Consider the following 19,257-nt stretch of genomic DNA (forward strand, 5'->3'; position numbering starts at 1 on the left):
AAAAGATACTAAAAAAATTACCTCCTACCTATGAACTTTGAGCCTATTTGTTTTGGTTGTAAAAACAATTTTTTGGTCTCAAGATTAATTTTCCTGTCTTGTTACACACTAAAGAATGTTAAAGTAATTTTCGAACACTGATCACTACCCGTGATATTTATAACTATAGTTATAAATATCACAGGTAATGCAGCGTGTTCGAAAATTATAAATGGCTCTTTATATCGTCATTATAAATCTTATAAAGCATAATAAATAGTATACTAGACTTGATGACTAACGATTTAAATAAAACAAGACCACTACTGAAGATGAATTTTTCAGATGTATTTAACCTTGCCAAAACTTTTTTATCAACTACACGCGAGTTGAATCTTGGCGTTAATATTACATAAACTTTATACATACTACACAACGCTGTTCTTTTACAAAAACATGACACTTACCTTGTTTAACTTATAACAACAATCTTTTTACTTTACACCTAACTTTCCGAAATGTCTTCAGGAATTGGAAACATTCTGCATAAAAAATTAGTCATTCTTGTCATCATAGCGATAATTGTTATCCTCGTCGTCAGCTTATATGGCGGAATAGGGCGCTCAGATGGTTCGAATCGTTCAATAACAACAAAAAGTATTTACTTTACTTGAACTCAAAAGTTGCCTAAGTATATTTGATTTTGACAACATTTTTTTCGTAATATCAAAATCATGTTTCCTAGTTCCAGTAAGTATCAGTACTGAATTATAACATTTTCAGAGAAAGTTTAGATTTGAGTAATGAATCAGAATTTTTCAGAACAATGCCTACTGTAATTCTTAAAATTTCCGAATCAGATCTAAATTCAGAACCAGTGTTCACTGAATTCCTCCGAATCAGATACAGATCCAAATAAATTTCTGAATTGTCTCTGAGTTAAAGGAGAAAATAACGCCAAATACAAATAATACACCAATAATACAAATTTTTTCGATTCCCAATTCTCTAGTCGAGATTATAAATGACGAAAGCTTCCACTTTATGCTTTCAAGCTCGAAGTTAAGAAAATGCAAGTAAAAGCACCTCAATTTTTCTACGTTTTTTCTTCATTTTATTTTTAACAATAGTATATGTAGAAAACAGGAAACATTAGAAATGTGCTTTTGCAGTCAATATCGAACCATCTCTTTCAAAAAGTATTGGAACAAAACGCTAGCTGAAATAGAAATTATAAATTTTTCCGACTGACTTAAGGTAACGAACTTTGAGAACCAGTCTGAAATACACTCACTAAGCCTTGTAAATTGCTTCAGCAAGAAGCGTACCGTGAAGTAGAATTTTATTTGATTGAAAACTCGAACAGCCCAATATATGTTTATTTTATTTTTTTCTCACTCGACAACAATAAAAGTTACGAAATGGTGACAATAAAATAAAAAAAAAGTTGAATAACCTGACAAAAAAATCAAAACTTAATTGAAACAAAATGCGAAACTGAGGATGGTCCACTTTACCATAGCAGTTGAAGCAGATATTCAGTTCATTATAAAAGCAACAAAAAAGTAATTTCACAGCTGAAATCCAGTAAAAACACAAAAACGAACAATCAGACTTCGCAAGAATTTATGAATAAAATTAGCATTGAAAAAACATACGAACAGTTGGAAAAACTGGTGCAAGTTTTGTTGTCGGCAATCTTGGACATCTGTTGCCAATATTGCGTTTTGCTCTCACATCACATTTGCTTAAAAATGAATTAATAGACAACAAACAATTATTTTTTAGCTGTTAGTTAATTCAGATTTTAAAAATTGCTCATCCTAGTGGTGCTGAATACAATTAGAACCATCTAGGACTATGAAAACTGAAAACGAAAAAAAGTTAAGTGTTGGCAAAGATCCGAAGAACAATTTTTGTGGGGTGTTTTGGAAAAATTGACATGTGTGTTATTGCTGGCAATATAAATTAATTTAACTTCAACAGTTTATGAGACAACGATTTTTTGATTTTTTCAAAAGGTAAAATACATAAACCATACCGTAATATCAAAGAAAAGGAAAAGCTTACAATGAGCGAATAATTGCGAACTTCTACAATGAATATAAACAGCAAAATCTTAATTCAATTAAAAAATATTTTGAAAAGACTTTACACAATTACTATTTAAAATCGTGCTGACTGATATTGGTAGACCAGAGATCTTTCACTGTGTTTAATAATGTTTTGAAGGTCGTTTCTACAACAGTACACTGGCGACACTTGGCCTCTTACAAATACTTGCTGATGTGTTTTCGTGTTTTTGAATAAAAATCTGTTTTGTAGAAAAATAAATATTAAAAAAACTCTGGAAAACGAGCGAGGCCACAAACTCACCGAAACCTTTTTCATCCAAAAAAGGAAACCAAAATTTTATTGTTTCGATTAATCCATTATATTACCTTCAAAACTCACAAAATTGAAATTGTTGACACCCCGTTACCTGCTTAAGATATATTTGTTAAGGAGGAGAATCGACAATTTGGAAAAACAATTCTTTTGTTTCAAGGCAGATGAACTATAAGTTTGCAGTAGCATTTCTATCAATTGAAAGTCTTACCGTAAAAAACATAATTAGTCAATGTAAAAACAATACTCTAGAAGAAAAGTTTCAAAATTTGCTTCCAAACTCTTCGTTTTGATTTTAACCAATAATTCAACATGAGAATATTTTTGTTTCGAGCAGCGTTTCTGATTTTATTTAAAAGGAAGTATCAAAATAGCTAATTACAAACTTTTTGTATAAATTTGGATCTATCGCAGATATGGTTTGTGAAATAAATAAATTAAATATAACCCTTTTGTTTTTTCAAAATATAGCATATTTTGTATTGGGAATTTGCAGAAACCTTTAGTCATTGGAAACAATTTTTTTTAATTTGATTCTTTTTTTTCAGTTTTCTGTCCAAACAAAACTTTCCTCAATCTGTTTCCTGCGAGATCCCAATGATTTCAATATTTTTGTATTAGTTTGACCTTAGAAACGTTGCTGCTGACCTGGCTTCAAAAGATACAGGTTGTCAAACTTGGCACGATACGAAAGGTCTCGAAAATTGTAGACTAATTAATCTTTAAATTATTTGATGGAATTATGTACTCACTGGCAAAGAAAAAATTTGAACATATATGGAACACGCTATCGTTTTTTCATATAAATCACTGATGAGCGTGATTTATCGCAACACTTGGTTAGATCGTCTAAGTTAAGAACTTCCAAGTCAGGGATCAATCAAACATTTACCGTTTACTCATTTTCATTTTTGTTGAGACCAGTTCAATTGCAAACTTCAAGTATTTCTTCATAATCTGTTACCACAAGACAACTGAAAATCTGTTTGCCAGTACCAGGTAGTTAAAAACAACTTTCTGCAATTTGTTTGCGCTTTTTTTTCAAGCTCTGACAGTTCATATGAGATAAAAAAGATAACTCGAAGACCAGCTTCTACAAAGTTTTCAAAAATCAGTCCTGGGTTGAAATGAACAACGCCTGACCTTAAAGGTAAAATAATATTAGAAAGCGTAGAAAGACGACGATGTTAGAGCTACAGGCAAAAAGTAAATAGAAGAATCTCCATTTAGAAAATCAATTTTTTTTAATTTGAAAAAAAAAATCAAATAAAACCTTTTTTGAACGTCTTATTTTTTTAATCAGAAAACTAGAAAAGCTAGTTCCCTGCTCCAGAAAACAAAACATAAGCGACCCAGGAGTTGTTTGGTATGTTTAGTTTCAATGGTTAGTAATCGTCTGTAAGTTTGGTCTCTTGGATTCGATGTGTTCGCTTTTCGTTTTGGAGGTAAGATAATCGTCAGTATGTTCGATTACTTAGATTTGGTATGTTTGGTTTCAAACGGAAGAAAGGTTTAGTGCATTTGGTTTCAAGACGTAACAAATTGTCATTAAGTTTGCTTGAATTTTAATATTTAAAATGCTTTCAAAATTTAGGGATAATTTGCGAACCACAGGAGTGTCGAATTTACTTCTTCGAGAAAATTTCTTCGTAAAAGGAAAAATGATTGTTTTTTTCTTCAGCTCATATAAAAACTAATTGAGCAATTATGAACGTTTCGTTTTTTTTGAGGTCGAAAATTTAAGAGACTTGTTGAGCTTGAATGCGTTATCATTTCAGACCTTTTTTTTACAATCAAAACCAACGGTACTTAACCAAAAAGCTTTAGAATACCAAATACTGTAAACCGGACATACTATTGGTTCTCTTACGTCTAAAACCGAACATAGCAACCTAACCTGAGTTTAAAAACCGAACGTAACGGAAGAAAAAAAACAGACGTGCTTTTGTCGTCATTGTCTAAAACAAAACATAGCAATATTATTCTTACGTTCATAAACGACGAATTCTAAACTAACGCGAGGTTGCAACGATTTTAAATTCAAGTCAGCTGAATTTCAGGATCTGAAAAGCCTTAAAGTACTTTTCAGTGAGGAAACCTTTCAGCAAAATAAAAACCCCAGACTTGTATTTTTCAACAATGCCACTGAGCACCAATTTCATTGACTTGTTGTTATTGAAATATTTGTGCCGCAGTTTTTTATCGACTTTTACCAAATGCCACGTCATTTAACAAGATTTGGCGTGATATGGCCTTCAGTCCTGAAGAACAACTCAATTTATCAATCGCCGTTTTAGCATTTGAAAACGGCGCATATCATTCTTCGGGTCCAAGGCCAACTTCGGATTTCCGGAAAAGATGTCAAATTTCATTTCAGTGTTTCGTGTACTACCACATGGATAAAAACTTCCCAGGAGCTTCCATAAACAAATTTTCAGCAATAATTGCATGGCGTAAGTTTATAATTAATTTTTTCAATGATTTCGAGAGACTTGAGCTAAAAAAAAGAATGAGCCCGTTTTGATACGTAAAGAGAATTACACTCAAAAATATGCAAGATAAGCGGTAGTTAGCAAGAAATGACAAGTTAGAAAACGATTTATATCAATTTTCTTACACAATGTTGTGGTAAATGCGTTGAAAGTGATCAGAGGATATAAGATTGACGTTAAGTTAGCTCATCTTCAACAACGAAGCGAAAATTGATACACCAATAAAAGAACTTGATTTGCTTCAAAAGAAAACCATGGATATATTAGTGAAAAGATATTTTCACTATAATTTTATTTTTATTGAGAGTTTTTCAACTTTTCAACCAACGACATCATTAATTTTAATTAATTGGATGAAATGCATTGAAAATCAATCTCAAGTAACAATTTTTTATCTGTTCAAACAAGCACGTCTGTCATCTATAACCGATATGAGCTAATTTTCAAGAAAGTATTTGTAATTGAAAAGCTGATTAAATTTAGCTATTTGTTGCACACGTTTATTTTCAAACAATTTTGAGAAAATAAAGTAGAACTGGTTCATCAAACGTTCTCATATTTTACTGAAACTAGAAAACCTTTTGTGTTATTTACGTTTGCACCAAAATTTGGGGCTTTCCGGAGACCTGAAAAGTTCCTGAACTGTACCATACTAGACCAAAAACAATGCCAAAGAAAACTATGGATATATTAGTGAGAAGATGGTTTCAAAGTAAGTGTTGATAATAAGTCTCCACATATCTAGATTAGATCTTGATATAACGTCCAATTTATAGACAAAAATCGATAAGAACTAGCATAAGTCAACTAGCATAAGTTCGTACATAAGTCAAATCTCCTATCTAGAACATCATCAATTTACTGTCTATACATATCGATTTTGATTAACTTTAGGTGGATTTTTACAAGGGCATGCAGAGAGTATTAAGATCAAAATATCTTAACCCAATTTGAGGAAAATTTTGAAAAAAGTGTGTTGAAAATGAGCTGCATAACGCAAAATTAAATGAGCAAGACTATGTTTTATTTTATTTGAGAGTTTTTCAATTTTCAATCAAAGACATCATCAAATTGTTATTCGAACTAGGTGTTTTGATTAATAGGATGAAATGCATTGAAAATCAATCCCATGTAACCATTTTTTATCAGTTCAAACAAGCACGTCTGCCATCTATAACCGATATGATCTAAATTTCAAGAAAGTATTTGTAATTGAAATGCTAATTAAATTTGGCTATTTGTTGATACGGCACACGTTTATTGTCAAACAACTTTGAGAAAATAAAGTAGAACTGGTTCATCAAACTTTCTCATATAATTTACTGACATTGGAACCCCCTTTTTGAGTTATTTACGTTTTCATCAAAATTTGGGGCTTGCAGGAGACCTGAAAAAATCTTGAACAGTACCATACTAGAGCAAAAACAATGCCGAAGAAACCTATGGATATATTAGTGAGACGGTGGTTTCAAAGTAAGTGTTGATAATAAGTCTCCACATATCTAGATCAGATCTTGCTATAACGTCCAATTTATAGACAAAAAGCGATAAGAACTAGCATAAGTCAACTAGAAAAAGTTTGTACATAATGAGCTGCACAACGCAAAATTAAATGAGCAAGACTTTATTTTTATTTTAATTGAGAGTTTGTCAACTTTTCAAACAACGACATCAATAACTTTTTATTCGAATTGTGGTTTTTATTTAATAGAATGTAATGCACTGAAAATCAATCTCAAGTAACAATTTTTTATCTGTTCATACAAGCAAGTCTGCCATCTATAACCGATATGAGCTAATTCTCAAGAAAATTTTTTTAACTGAAATGCTGAGTAAATTTGGCTATTTGTTGATACCGGCAACGTTTATTGTCAAAAAATTTGAAAAATAAAGTTGAATTGGTTCATCAAACGTTCTCAAATTTTACTGAAACTAGAAAACTAGAAAACTAGGAGACCTGAAATGTTCCTGAACTGTACCATACTCGACCAAAAACAATGCCAAAGAAAACTATGGATACATTAGTGAGAAGATGGTTTCAAATTAAGTGTTGATACTAAGTCTCCATATATCTAGATCAGATCTTTCTATAACGTCCAATTTATAGACAAAAAGCGATAAGAACTAGCATAAGCCAACTAGAATAAGTTCGTACATAAGTCAATTCTCCTATCTAGAACATCATCAATTTACTGTCTATACATTTTGAGTTTGATTAACTTCAGGTTGATATTTACAAGAGCATGCAGTGTGTTAAGATCAGAATATATTAACCCGATATGAGGAAACTTCTGAAAAAAGTGTGCTAAAAATGAGCTGCATAACGCAAAAATTAAATAAGCAAGACCATAATTTTATTTTAATTGAGAGTTTTTCAGCTTTTCAACTAACGACTTCATCAAATTTTAAATCGAACTAAGTGTTTTAATTAATAGGATGAAATGCATTGAAAATCAATCTCAAGTAACAATTTTTTATCTGTTCATACAAGAACGTCTGCCATCTATAACCGATATGAGCTAATTTTCAAGAAAATATATGTAATTGAAATGCTGATTAATGTTGGCTATTTGCTGATACCCGCACACGTTTATTGTCAAACAATTTAGAAAAACAAAGTAGAACTGGTTTATCAAACTTTCTCAATTTTTACTGAAAATAGAAAACCATTTCGTTTTATTTACGTTTTCATGAAAATTTGGGGGCTTTAAGGAGACCTGAAAAGCTCCTGAACTGCCCCATACTAGACCAAAACCAATGCCAAATTTTCAACTAGTTGCATATATTTGATCCATAAAGCCAACTTTGTGAAAAAAAAATTGCAAATTATGTCTCCACAAGGCCAGGTTTGCAAAGTTTTGGCAAAAAATTGTTAATTTTAAAACAATTTGGAATCGACCGGAACAGTATTTTCCTGTCGCGCGCTGCTATGTTTAGCAACAATGGTTATTTTTATAATCATTTCTTGGAGATATCTTAATTCAGTTTAAAATTGCGTAAAATTACACCAAGTCATCGCTGAATTCAGTCTAAAATTGCGTAATATTGCATCAAATCAGCGCTGAATCAGTCTTTAAAAAGTCTGATCTTTTAGAAGCGCCATTACTCTGATCATGCCGCAATGTACACTGCCCAGTCTTAATTTTTGAGTAAAAATTACCCAACAAAAATTATGATCAGCTTAACTGCAGCCAACAAGGTTTGCTTTATATGCAACTCGGAGTGGGTACTTGTAACCTTTAATATCTGTATCAAGTCGTAAACTCTAAGCTAAACGGGCTTTGTGTTAATTGCTTACACACTAGCCTTTGTATAAATAGTTTTTACTACTATAGCAATTACCAGTTAGGAGCTTAAAAAATGTTTCTTGAGATTCAATGTTTCAGAACTGAATTTCGTTTTTACAATTGAAATATATAATTTCAGCGCTGAAATTTTCTGAGACTCAAGTCCAGAGAGTAATTATAAAAACTAATTAATATCCGCGAAACGACTTTTGGCCTCGGGTGTAAAAACGTGTTTTGACAACATTCTTGTTTCTGCTAGTTTATTGGTGATTTTTACAAAGTTGACCAAGACTTCTTATAAAATAAAATTGTGTTTCGAAAGATTCTATGAAAGTAACAATGATTCAGTAAGCTTTAGCCCCATAATAATTGATAATTGATAATACAAATTCAAACACCGTAAATGCAGCTAAAAATTCACCTGAAAATACTAAAAAAACAATAGAAGATTTTTTTTCTTATCCGTTGTTAAAACGAATCTAAAAGTGGGAAGACAGTCACAACAGCAAATAATTTGTTGAATTAGGATTATCAAATTGTGCTTCTGACAATTGGATTACTAAAAGTTTTTCATGTGTGTCTGCATAAATAATTAATTATCATCTTCAATTTCAAAATGTCAGAAAAGATGAATTATTTGAGCCAGATAACTGTTTTCCCTCTTATTAAGTTAAGTAATAATGCTGACGGCTAATTGGGTTGCGCAATCCCCGCATCTTTGAAAAAATGAGAGTGCGAGAATTTGTGGATGAATAAAATGTATGATCCAGAAACAAGCTGTCAAGGATTAGAAAGGCAAAGCAAACAAGTTATGTTCGCACATAATTTTCTTACCCCGCTCATCTGCAATACTGATCTAATGATCCAGCAAATGAGGAAGAGCTTGAAAAATTTCAAAGATTCGCATTATGTTCAACAAACCACTAAATGAATAAAATAACACCTCATTAGACGCCCATGAAAGTTGCCATTAAGGAGACAATGAGACAAGACAAACTTAACAGTAAAAAAATAATTGCGGTAAAAACTATTTGTATATACTTATAGGAAACAACAACAAACAAATCAACTAACAAAATCCAAAACTAAAACAAACAATCAAAAACAGCAGAAAAGGATACATTCACAAATAAAATTTCATTTTCGAAAACCATTAAATTCTGAGTGACTAAAAACAACTGATTTGGAGTCAACTGAGATCTATAAAAATTTCAATTATAACTCTTGATGAATAAATGAGGACAAAATTGAAACCCTTTAATTTATACCTCTTCGGAAAGCGATTCAGACCTGTCATTATTCAGATTATGACTTTCAACTACAAAAAAGACGACATAAACAGGTAAAAGTAATTCAATTAGTTTAGCAAAAACGCGGTGTCGCGTCCGTTAAAATGGTAATCTATTGGTTGAGAACAAACAATTAATTCAATTCTGAACTCTGTCAACGCCAATGGGACCTCAAAATAAACAGATTAGTTTAACATTTTGGCAAGGAAACAAAGAAGGACCCCCAAAATTCGGAGATACAAAAACACATGTTTCTAACTGAAAATGCGTAATTCCGCAGCCAAGAAACCAAAAATTGAAAACAAATGAGCTATAAGATTGGATCTTACTAGCTAGAAAGAAAACAAAGGGTAACAAAGCTCAAAAACATTTTGATTTTTTTTTAAAGAAATAATCTCAAAAGCCGTGAAAACCTTAAGCTTTCAACTAAAAACAAAAACAGATTAAATTGCAACCCATTGGGTATAGAATTGGGTTCTTAATAGTGAGACCAAGTCAAGAGTCTGCAAATGACAACAAACAAGGCCGCAATTTAAAAATAATGAAAATTTCTAAGAAACCACAAAATTGACCCAGACAAAAGTATGATATCCTTAAAAACTATGATGAATTGTTCAAGCAGTTTATTATCTTACTTGGGCCTCACATAATTATCCATGTCAATGGGTTCTCTTTCGAAGGGAAAAAAACAACATCAAAGATAGGTTGGTATAGAAAAAAAATATAAAAATTTTGAAAACGTTGTTTAGGCCCTGAAAGCAAAAGGCAAAAGACATAGCCAACAAAATAGTTATTATTTCGCTCTCTGAAAGTTAGATGAGACCTATCAATAAGGGGACTAAGTTAGATAATACAGAATATAAAAAAACACGGGGAAGTTTTAATAATGCTTTTACTTCTTGCGAATAATTCATTCGAAAGTCATATAAACCATTAGCTAAAAAATTAAGTTTTTAAATTGTTCATTGTGCTCATTGTTACGTTTCAAAGACGCCATTTGAGATCTTTCATAAACGAACGATAAACACATGTAAACTTTTAAATAGCATTGCAAAAGAAAATTGGCGCAGACCTCCAAATCATAAAATATCCACCAAGAACCTTAAGACTTTTCCCTTGTGCATTCTTTGAATGTCAATTGGACCTCAAAAAATGTTATAATTTGTCAGGCACGCAAAATAACACTCAAAAACTAGCAAACAGTACGTTTGGTTATTGAAAAATCGTGATACCAAAACCAAGCAACCATAATTTGGAAATAAAACCATTGAACAAATTTTCAATTAGAAAAGGATTGAGCTGTCTTCACTGAGAGTAAGCTGCAGAAAGAGATATGATATAAGATGAATAACAACTCAAAGCAAGGATCAGTTATAATTGAACCAACCGAAAAAGCCAATTGAATTTTTCGGTAAATGCGATAAATTTTGAGAACGCAAAATAAGTGCAGGCAAAACACAAGAACACACTATATTTTTTTAAAAACACTTTGTCAAAGCCTGAAAAAACCATGAGCTGTTACAAAAGCTAATATTTTAGGGATCATTGGATCCTAATAAGTTTAATATGTCATTGGATCATTTTTTGTTGTTGGTTCTTTAGTTAACTAAGACTTGATATGAAATATTTTTCATCAGTATTTATCATATATACAACAACCCAATTTGATTACTAGGATGAAATGCATTGAAAATCAATCTCAAGTACAAATTTTTTATCTGTTCATGCAAGCACGTCTGACATCTATAACCGATATGACCTACATTTCAAGAGACTATATGTAATTGAAATGCTGATTAAATTTGGCTATTTGTTGATACGGCACATGTTTATTGTCAAACAACTTTGAGAAAATAAAGTAGAACTGGTTCATCGAACGTTCTCATGTTTTACTGAAATTGGAAAACTATTTTGTGTTATTTACGTTCTCATCAAATCTTGGGGGCTTTCAGGAGACCTGAAAAGTTCCTGAACTGTCCTATAATAGACTAAAAACAATGCCAAATTTGCAACTAAAAGTGAATTTTTGCTCCATAAAGCCAAATTTGTGAAAAAAAATTGCAAACTATCTCTACACAAGGCCAAGTTTGCAAAGTTTTGGCAAAATATTGTTATTTTTACAAAAAAATTGGAATCGACTGGAAGACTATTTTCCTGTAGCGCGCCGCTGTGTTTAGCAATATTGGTTATTTTAATAATCATTTCTTGAAGATATTTTAATTCACTTTAAAATTGCGTAAAATTACACCAAGTCAGCGCTGAATTCAGTTTAAAATTGCCTAAAATTACCTCAAGTCGTTTTGTTTTTTTAGAATGGCCAGTACTCTGATTATGTCGCAATGTACACTGCCCAGTCTTGTTTTTTGAGTAAAAATTACCCAAAAAAAATATGATCAGCTTAACTGCAGCCAACAAGGTTTGCTTTATATGCAACAAGGTTTTGCTTTAAATGAGTGGGTACTTGTAACCTTTAATTTCCGTATCAAGTCGTAATCTCTAAACTAAATGGACTTTGAGGTAATTGCTTACACACTAGCTTATGTATAAATAGTGTGTACCACTATAGTAATTACCAGTTAGAAGTTTAAAAAAAATTTCTTGAGATTCAATGTTTCAGAACTGAATTTCGTTTTTACAATTGGACTATACAAGTTCAGTGCTGAAATTGTCTGAGACTCAAGTCCAGAGAGTAATAATAAAAACTAAGTAATATCAAATAATTTTAATTAACCAACTTCAAATAACGGGTTAATAATACAAAATACCGTAATAAAAATTGTCAATCAGATCTTGTATCTAATGACTACGAACAACACACCACATCATGTTTTGTTTATCAACTCTCCACATTCCCACCGAGACCAGACTGGAACTTCAGAAATGCTAAAGCTGATTAACAATTTTCTGTTAAAAAATTTGGTATTTTCAATTAAAGCTCTCCACCACGAAATGCCAGCTTATGGTATATTTATAGTAGCTTTAAGTTAAATTTACGTTCAACTAAATTTAAATGCCTAAAATGTAAACGATTTTTATCAATAAGTAGATTAATTGTAGCTTAGTCCATAAAACTCAGTTTAGTGGTTCTATCCCGGACCTAACGCCAAGTAGTTTTCAGTACTGGGCAAGTCTAATCACAATTGTTATTTCATGATTGATTCAGAGCTATGATCATGTCAATTTTACCCTTGGCAGTCTAGATCCAAGTCTTAGCAAGTCCAATTAGGTCCGAAAAACGCCAAAATTAGGAAAAAACAGAACCGGAAAACGCAGAAATTAACCGAAAAATTCTCAAAAGTAGTCAAAAAGAGGTCCGGAACAGGCCAAAATTAGCCAAAAAAATTTAGAAGTTAGGTCCGGAAAACGCCAAATTTTAGACAAAAATGGGCATTGAAAACTCTAAAATAAGGCAAAAAATGGCAATTTAATTGACAGAATTTGGTCTGGAAAATATCTAAAATATCCAGGAATTTATCTGAAATTAGTTTGGAAATCAACCAAAATACCAAATTAGCCGGGAAAATGAGAGACATTGGTTGAGATGTCTTCAAAAATAGACAAGTATACGATAGAAACTGGTCGGAATATCGTCAGAATACAAGGGAAACCCTCCAACAAACTAATAGGAACTCAAAAACAACGCCTCAAACAAATCCCTCAGCTTTGCTTACGCGTTTTTCTCGAAGCATTTTATATGGCTGGCTAAAAACTATGGATACTACATTTTTTTTGGATAATACAATACATATACTGAAAATACTCAATCCAAACTAACACATGTCAGTATTGGCTGTTGTACCAATCGGTGAGCTGGAACCGCCATGAATTATGCCCGTTTTCGGTATTTTGCCCGATCGATATTAAGGACGCAATTCGACTACATTTTGAAGCTTTATAATTCAGATTTCTATAATTGTCTCAAGACTTTTCCTCCTTTAAAACAGTCAGAAATTAGTCTAAAATCTGAAACTTTCACCCAAATCACTCAATTTTTGAAAAAAATGTCCAAAGCACTGATATGGCTGAAAAGGCTGAAAACAACTAGTAAAAATTTGAGGGGGCCATTCTGCGGTCCTCTGCTTCCCTCCCGCGGTCCTCTAGTGATGTTTGTTAATATCTCGTATCAGTTTGGAATCAGTTTTTGAAATATTAATTTTGACTTTGGAATCAACTTGCACGTGTTATCCAAGCCATGAGCAAGACTTGCCAGACTAGTAAAGAAAATTATTTTACCTGCTCCGTTCCGAAAAACTCATGAAAGACTCAGCGCTGTAATCATGTCGCTTGTTACCCTTGGTAGTCTAAAAACACGTCTTTGTCAAGACTTGCATATTTAAATTCAAGTCCTGGCCCAAACCTGGCGAGCTTGAACACATTTTATGTCCAAGACTATAATAATATAAGTCTTGGCAATACATGGCAATTCAAAATGCAAATCTTACCAAAGATCTGCCAAGTCTAAATCCAAATTTTGGATAGAACATGTCTAAAATAAAGTATCCGCAAGTCCATTATATGTCCAAAGAACGACACAAATGACCAAAAATAGAACCGAAGAACACAAAATTAGCCGAAAAATTATCAAAAAGTAGTCAAAAGAGGTCCAGACTACGCCAAAATTAGCCAAAAAATGTAGAAATTGGGTCCAGTAGGCGCATAAAATTTGGTAAATTGGCTCTGGCCAATTAAAATCAGCCAAATTTGGCCTACAAATTGTCGAAAATAGCCGGTAATTTGACAGAAACTGATCTGGAAATCGTCTAAAATAGCCGAGGATTTGAGTGAAATCGTCTGAAATAGGCGAAGTGTGAATGAAATGGGTTTTGAGATCCTCAAATATAGAAGAGAAACTGAGAGAAATTAATCAGAATATTCCCTTAAAACGCCAGGAATTTGTACAAAAAACCAACAGTAACTAATAGTTTTACAACCAAATCCGATAGCTTTTTCTACACTTTTGTTCAAAAAATTTCAAATGCCTATGGATACTGTTTTTTTTGGAAACTAAACTGCGTTCAATGAAAATACTCTATCGAGAGGAACGAGGGCGAGCATTGGATATGTATCAATCGGTAAACGGACGGACACCCTCATATAGGAATTATGTCTACTTTCGTTATGTTCCCAGGTCGAATTTCAGGACGCAATTCGACAACCTTTTTAAGCTTATCTTTTAGATTTCAATAGTTTTAGAAGAACCGGGCCCTTTGTTGACAACAGGGGCACCCTCATGAGTTTTTCTCTATTGAAACAGCCAGATATTAGTTTGAAATCTCAATTAATAACCAAAATAACTAATTTTTTGACAAAATTGGGCCAAAAGCGATAAAATGGCTGCAAAACGGCTGAAATCAAGTCAAAAACCACTGAAGTGGCCATTGTGAACTCCGGTTGTCTTCTAGTGATGTTTGTTATTATCTGGTATTAGTTTGGAATCAGTTTTGAAGAGCTCGGGAATATGGCCAAAAATTAATCACGAAAAAGCTGAACGTTAGAAAAAGATTTTCAATCCCAAATTTTTACTCAAAATTGTTCTTTGAAAAAGTAATTTTGACTTGTAATTCAATTTTCAAGTTTTATCCAAGTAACAAGCAAGACTCGCCAGACTAGCAAAGAAAATAATTTTACCTGTTCCGTTCTGGAAAACTCATGAAAGACTCAGCGCTATTATCATGTTGCTTGGCTAAAACCTTGGGACCCTCAACCCAATTCATGGCCAAGATTTGGCAACTCTTAATATAAGTCTTTGCAACACATGGCAATTATAAATTCAAATCTTAGCAAATACCTGCCAAATCTAAATTCAAATCTTCGATAAGACTTCGTAAGTCTAAATTGAAGTCTCTGCAAATCCATAATAGGTCCAAAGAACAAAACAAATGGTCAATAATGGAACTGGAGAACACAAAATTAGCGGATAAGTTATCGAAAATTAGTCAAAAGAGGTCCAGACTAAGACCAAAATTAGCCGAGAAAATGTACAAAATGGTTCAAATAGGCGCATAAAGTTTGTCAAATTGGCTCTGACCAAATAAAATTGGCCTAATTTAGCCTACTAAGTGTCAAAAATAAGTGTCTTTGTTTGAATTTAGTCTCGAAATCGTTTGAAAAAGCCAAAGTTTGACAGAAATGGCTTTCGAAATCTTCGAAACAACCGGGAATCGGATTAAAAAAATCAGTCAGTAAATTGCCAAAACGCGTGGAAAGTGTACAGAAAACCAACTGTAACAAAGAAAACTACAACCAAATCCGTTAGATTTGTCTTTTCTTCTACATCTTTCTTCGAAACTTTTTATATGGAATAATTTACTGGCTAAAAATATATGGATACTCCTTTTTTAGATAATACACTACGTACTAAAATCTCAATCAGTTTTAACAGAGCTGAGCAATGTCTCTTGTATCAATCGGCAAACGGCGAGAGGTACTATGTTCACTTTAGTTATATCGTCCAATCGATTTTCAGGACGCATTTCGACTACCTTTGAAACTTGATCATTCTGATTTCCATTTTTTTTGCAAAACTGGGCGTTACAACAGAGGCATCCTCACAGTCTTTTTCACAACATTTCCTTCAATAGAGTATTCAGAAAATTCAGTAATATTTGAGATTTTTGTCGACATTGAGCCCAACGGGGTCCTATAGTACCGTTTATTGTCCTTTGCTATCAGTTGGGTATCAGTTTTGAAGACGACGAGAAAATAGCCAGAAATAAATCCCAAAAAATGCCACGTTAAGAAACTTTTGCAATTCGAAATTTTCCCCCATTTTTTAAAACCGAAATTGACTTGAGAATCAACTTACAAGTGATATCCGAGTCTTGGTCAACATTTGGTCAGACTTCTAAGACACTTAATTAGGCTTGCCCCTTACTGAAAAACAAAATAAGACTTTTAATTAGACTTGCTTAGTACTGATTTGGAATTGACGATACTTCCGGTGGGCTATATCGTGCGCTATAAACGATTAGATAATGCAGAAACTCATATGGAAAAAAAAATTTAGGGGAAGTTACCTGAAAAACCCAAAAATACAGAATCTGCGCGGAAATATCCCGGGTCAGGGTGTCAGCGCCATTCCCCGGCAATACATTTTTTTCCAAAAAAATTAGCTAAATGCGAACAATTTGAGTGATGAATGAGCTCAATTTTCAAAATTTTCAGCGAATTTTAGTACCTTTCTTACCAAGCTGTTTACTAAAATAAAAACAAATTAAATAGGAAAAATTTGATAAATAAATCGTTCATTGAATTAAGGGCTATAATTGTATAAATTTTATTATGTACAATATTATTTAAGGTATTTGCGATGAATTTTTTAAAAAATGAGCGCATTTCTCACATAATTACGAGAAAATTTTTCAACACGGGATATTGTTTGATTAGAAACCGGTACAGATATTGTTTGATTAGAAACTGGTACGGGTATTTATTCGGCTCTTTGATTGAACTTGTTGATGTAAAAAGGGTAATTTTTATTATTTCAGAGGGTAGTCACAGGCGATTAATGCCGTTGTACAAGAAGGTGGGTGGTCTGGCTGCTGGGCCCAGAGAACAATTTTGGGTTTCAACTGCTCTCGAGAGCAGTGCAAACAGAGGAAACGGAAATCACATGCAGGTAAAAAAATCAGTCCAAAAGGTCTATTTTAGGGATCCTTTCAAAATCCGTCCAAAAATTCGTCCAAAAGGTCTATTTTAGGGATCCTTTCAAAATCCGTCCAAAAATCCGTCCGAAAGGTCTATTTTAGGGATCCTTTCTGTTAACAGAAAGGATCCCTAAAATAGACCTTTTGGACGGATTTTTGGACGGATTTTGAAAGGATCCCTAAAATAGACCTTTTTGCCATAAAAATACAGCAGTGGGCGAAATTTCGCCCACCGCTGTATTTTTATGGCACCCACTTTGGGTGTGCTGTAGAGCACGTTATAACCATATGGGATTATGACCAAGATTATGACCATATGATCAGACCCAGTCGAGCGCACACCTGTGTGTTCACAGACCGAAATTACAGGGTCTGGACGGAAGTTCAAGCGCAATACAGTCTGAACGATGGTCTGGAGATGGTCTTATCAGAGGTAAATTTGGTCTGAAAAGTCTGGACCATGGTCTAGAGATGGTCTGATCAGAGGTCAATTTGGTCTGAAAAGTCTGATCATAGGCGGATTCGAGCGCACTTGAGTCCGATCAGAGGCAACTTCGAGCGCAATTGGGTCTGATAAATAACTTCTTCGGGCGTTCTTGGGTCTGATCAGATATAATTTCGAACGCAATTGGGTCTGATCAGTGACAAATTTGAGCTGATCAGACCCAATTGTTTCTTATGGAAAGCTGTCTAAACACATCCATTTAGTCAGAAATATACACTAAGCGGTACACTAAATAAAATTTATTCTCAACAGTTGGGTTTCCTTTTCTTTAGCAAAACTTTTTTAATTGATTTTTCCTTAGATAAATTAAATACTACAAACATCAGTTTTTATGAAATGAATATATTATAGCGAAATTAAAACATTTGTCCATATGTAAAATCTGTCTCTGATCAGACAATTTCGAGCACACTTGAGTCTGATCAGAACCGGTTTCGAGCGCGCTTCACTCTGATCTTAAATGGTGCGAGCGCAACTGGGCCTGACCATAAAAGTTTCGAGCGCAACTTGGTCTGATCATAACCTCTTCGAGCGCACTTGAGTCTGACCATAGTCTGATTAAAGTCTGGGCAATGTTCTGAATTTGAGTCTGGACCATGGTCTGAAGATTATCTGATCAGAACGTCTTTGGTCTGAAAAGTCTGATCAGAGACCCTTTGTGTCTGGAAAGTCTGATCGGGGTTAATTTCCTTCTGGAAAGTCTGATCAGAGATAATTTTGGCCTGGAAAGTCTGATCACATGAAAATTTGGGTCTGGACCTCAACATGGGATATCATTAATGACTGAATTTGTGATCACATTGAATTAATTTTTTTTCAAGTTAGCAACTGATGACATATTCCCAATTTACAATCAAGTTAATAATTATGAGGGGGAAGTTAATATCACATAAACACTTATTTTATACAGATAAGTTCATTAGTCAGCGAATGAAAAAGAACATATAAAATAGCTATTCCCGAACGACTAGGTCGTGTAGGGTACGGCACCGGAGCTCGATCATGAACTTATATTTGTACACAAGGAAAAAGAGGGATTAAATTTTTTTTAGTTTCTATGAATAGTTAGTACAATCTAGGTTTATTGAAACAGAACACAATTATGCTTATTAGTTGCAACAAATTAAGTGCAATTGCTGCTAATAAGAAAAATAGCGATTACACTCTCTAGCATTTGCGAAACTCATTATCACACTTGCAACATCAAAGTTCAGTTGTTCATGGTCTGATCTCTGACCTAACGAGAACAGATAAGGATACTACTATCGATTGTTTTTTTCTTATTTGAATTCGAAGAGCAAGTCAGATACAAGCTGAAAAATGAAATTTTCAGTATCAGTTGTATCCCCGAATTCAATGAGCAAATTCACTACAAGTATTAAGTCCGGCAATCAAACACCGAACAATCATCTACAGAGATGGAATATCATAGACTCGATTCCATCACTATGGAAGGCTGTAGTTGCTATATCTACAATTATTGATAGCCATGAAATTAAATAAAACTAATTCCTTGGGTTAAATTTCATAAGCTGTCCTTCCATGTAATATCGTTTTCATCACCCAAAAAATCTTTTCGCAATTGATGTTTAAATCGAAGAGAAAGATAGAATACTCAAGATTGTCTCAAAGTCTGTGAGTGAGGAAAAGTTTATTGGTTTTTGCTTTTTT

General features: G+C 33.1%; 1 protein-coding gene across 1 annotated transcript; it reads left to right on the forward strand.

Annotated features, from left to right (window-relative positions):
- Nucleotides 1-336: 336 nt before the first annotated feature.
- Nucleotides 337-17,514, forward strand: LOC142357098 (uncharacterized; the record flags this gene model as incomplete). The annotated part of the gene is made up of 4 exons (XM_075408799.1): nt 337-609; nt 4,563-4,820; nt 16,923-17,053; nt 17,406-17,514. Coding segments are annotated over exons 1-4 (610 nt in total), but the record flags the coding sequence as incomplete, so codon positions are not given.
- Between the last annotated feature and the right edge of the window lie 1,743 nt (nt 17,515-19,257).

The sequence above is a fragment of the Convolutriloba macropyga genome, unplaced genomic scaffold (assembly GCF_964194025.1).
Source record: "Convolutriloba macropyga unplaced genomic scaffold, txConMacr16.3 SCAFFOLD_4306, whole genome shotgun sequence".
NCBI lineage: Eukaryota > Metazoa > Xenacoelomorpha > Acoela > Convolutidae > Convolutriloba > Convolutriloba macropyga.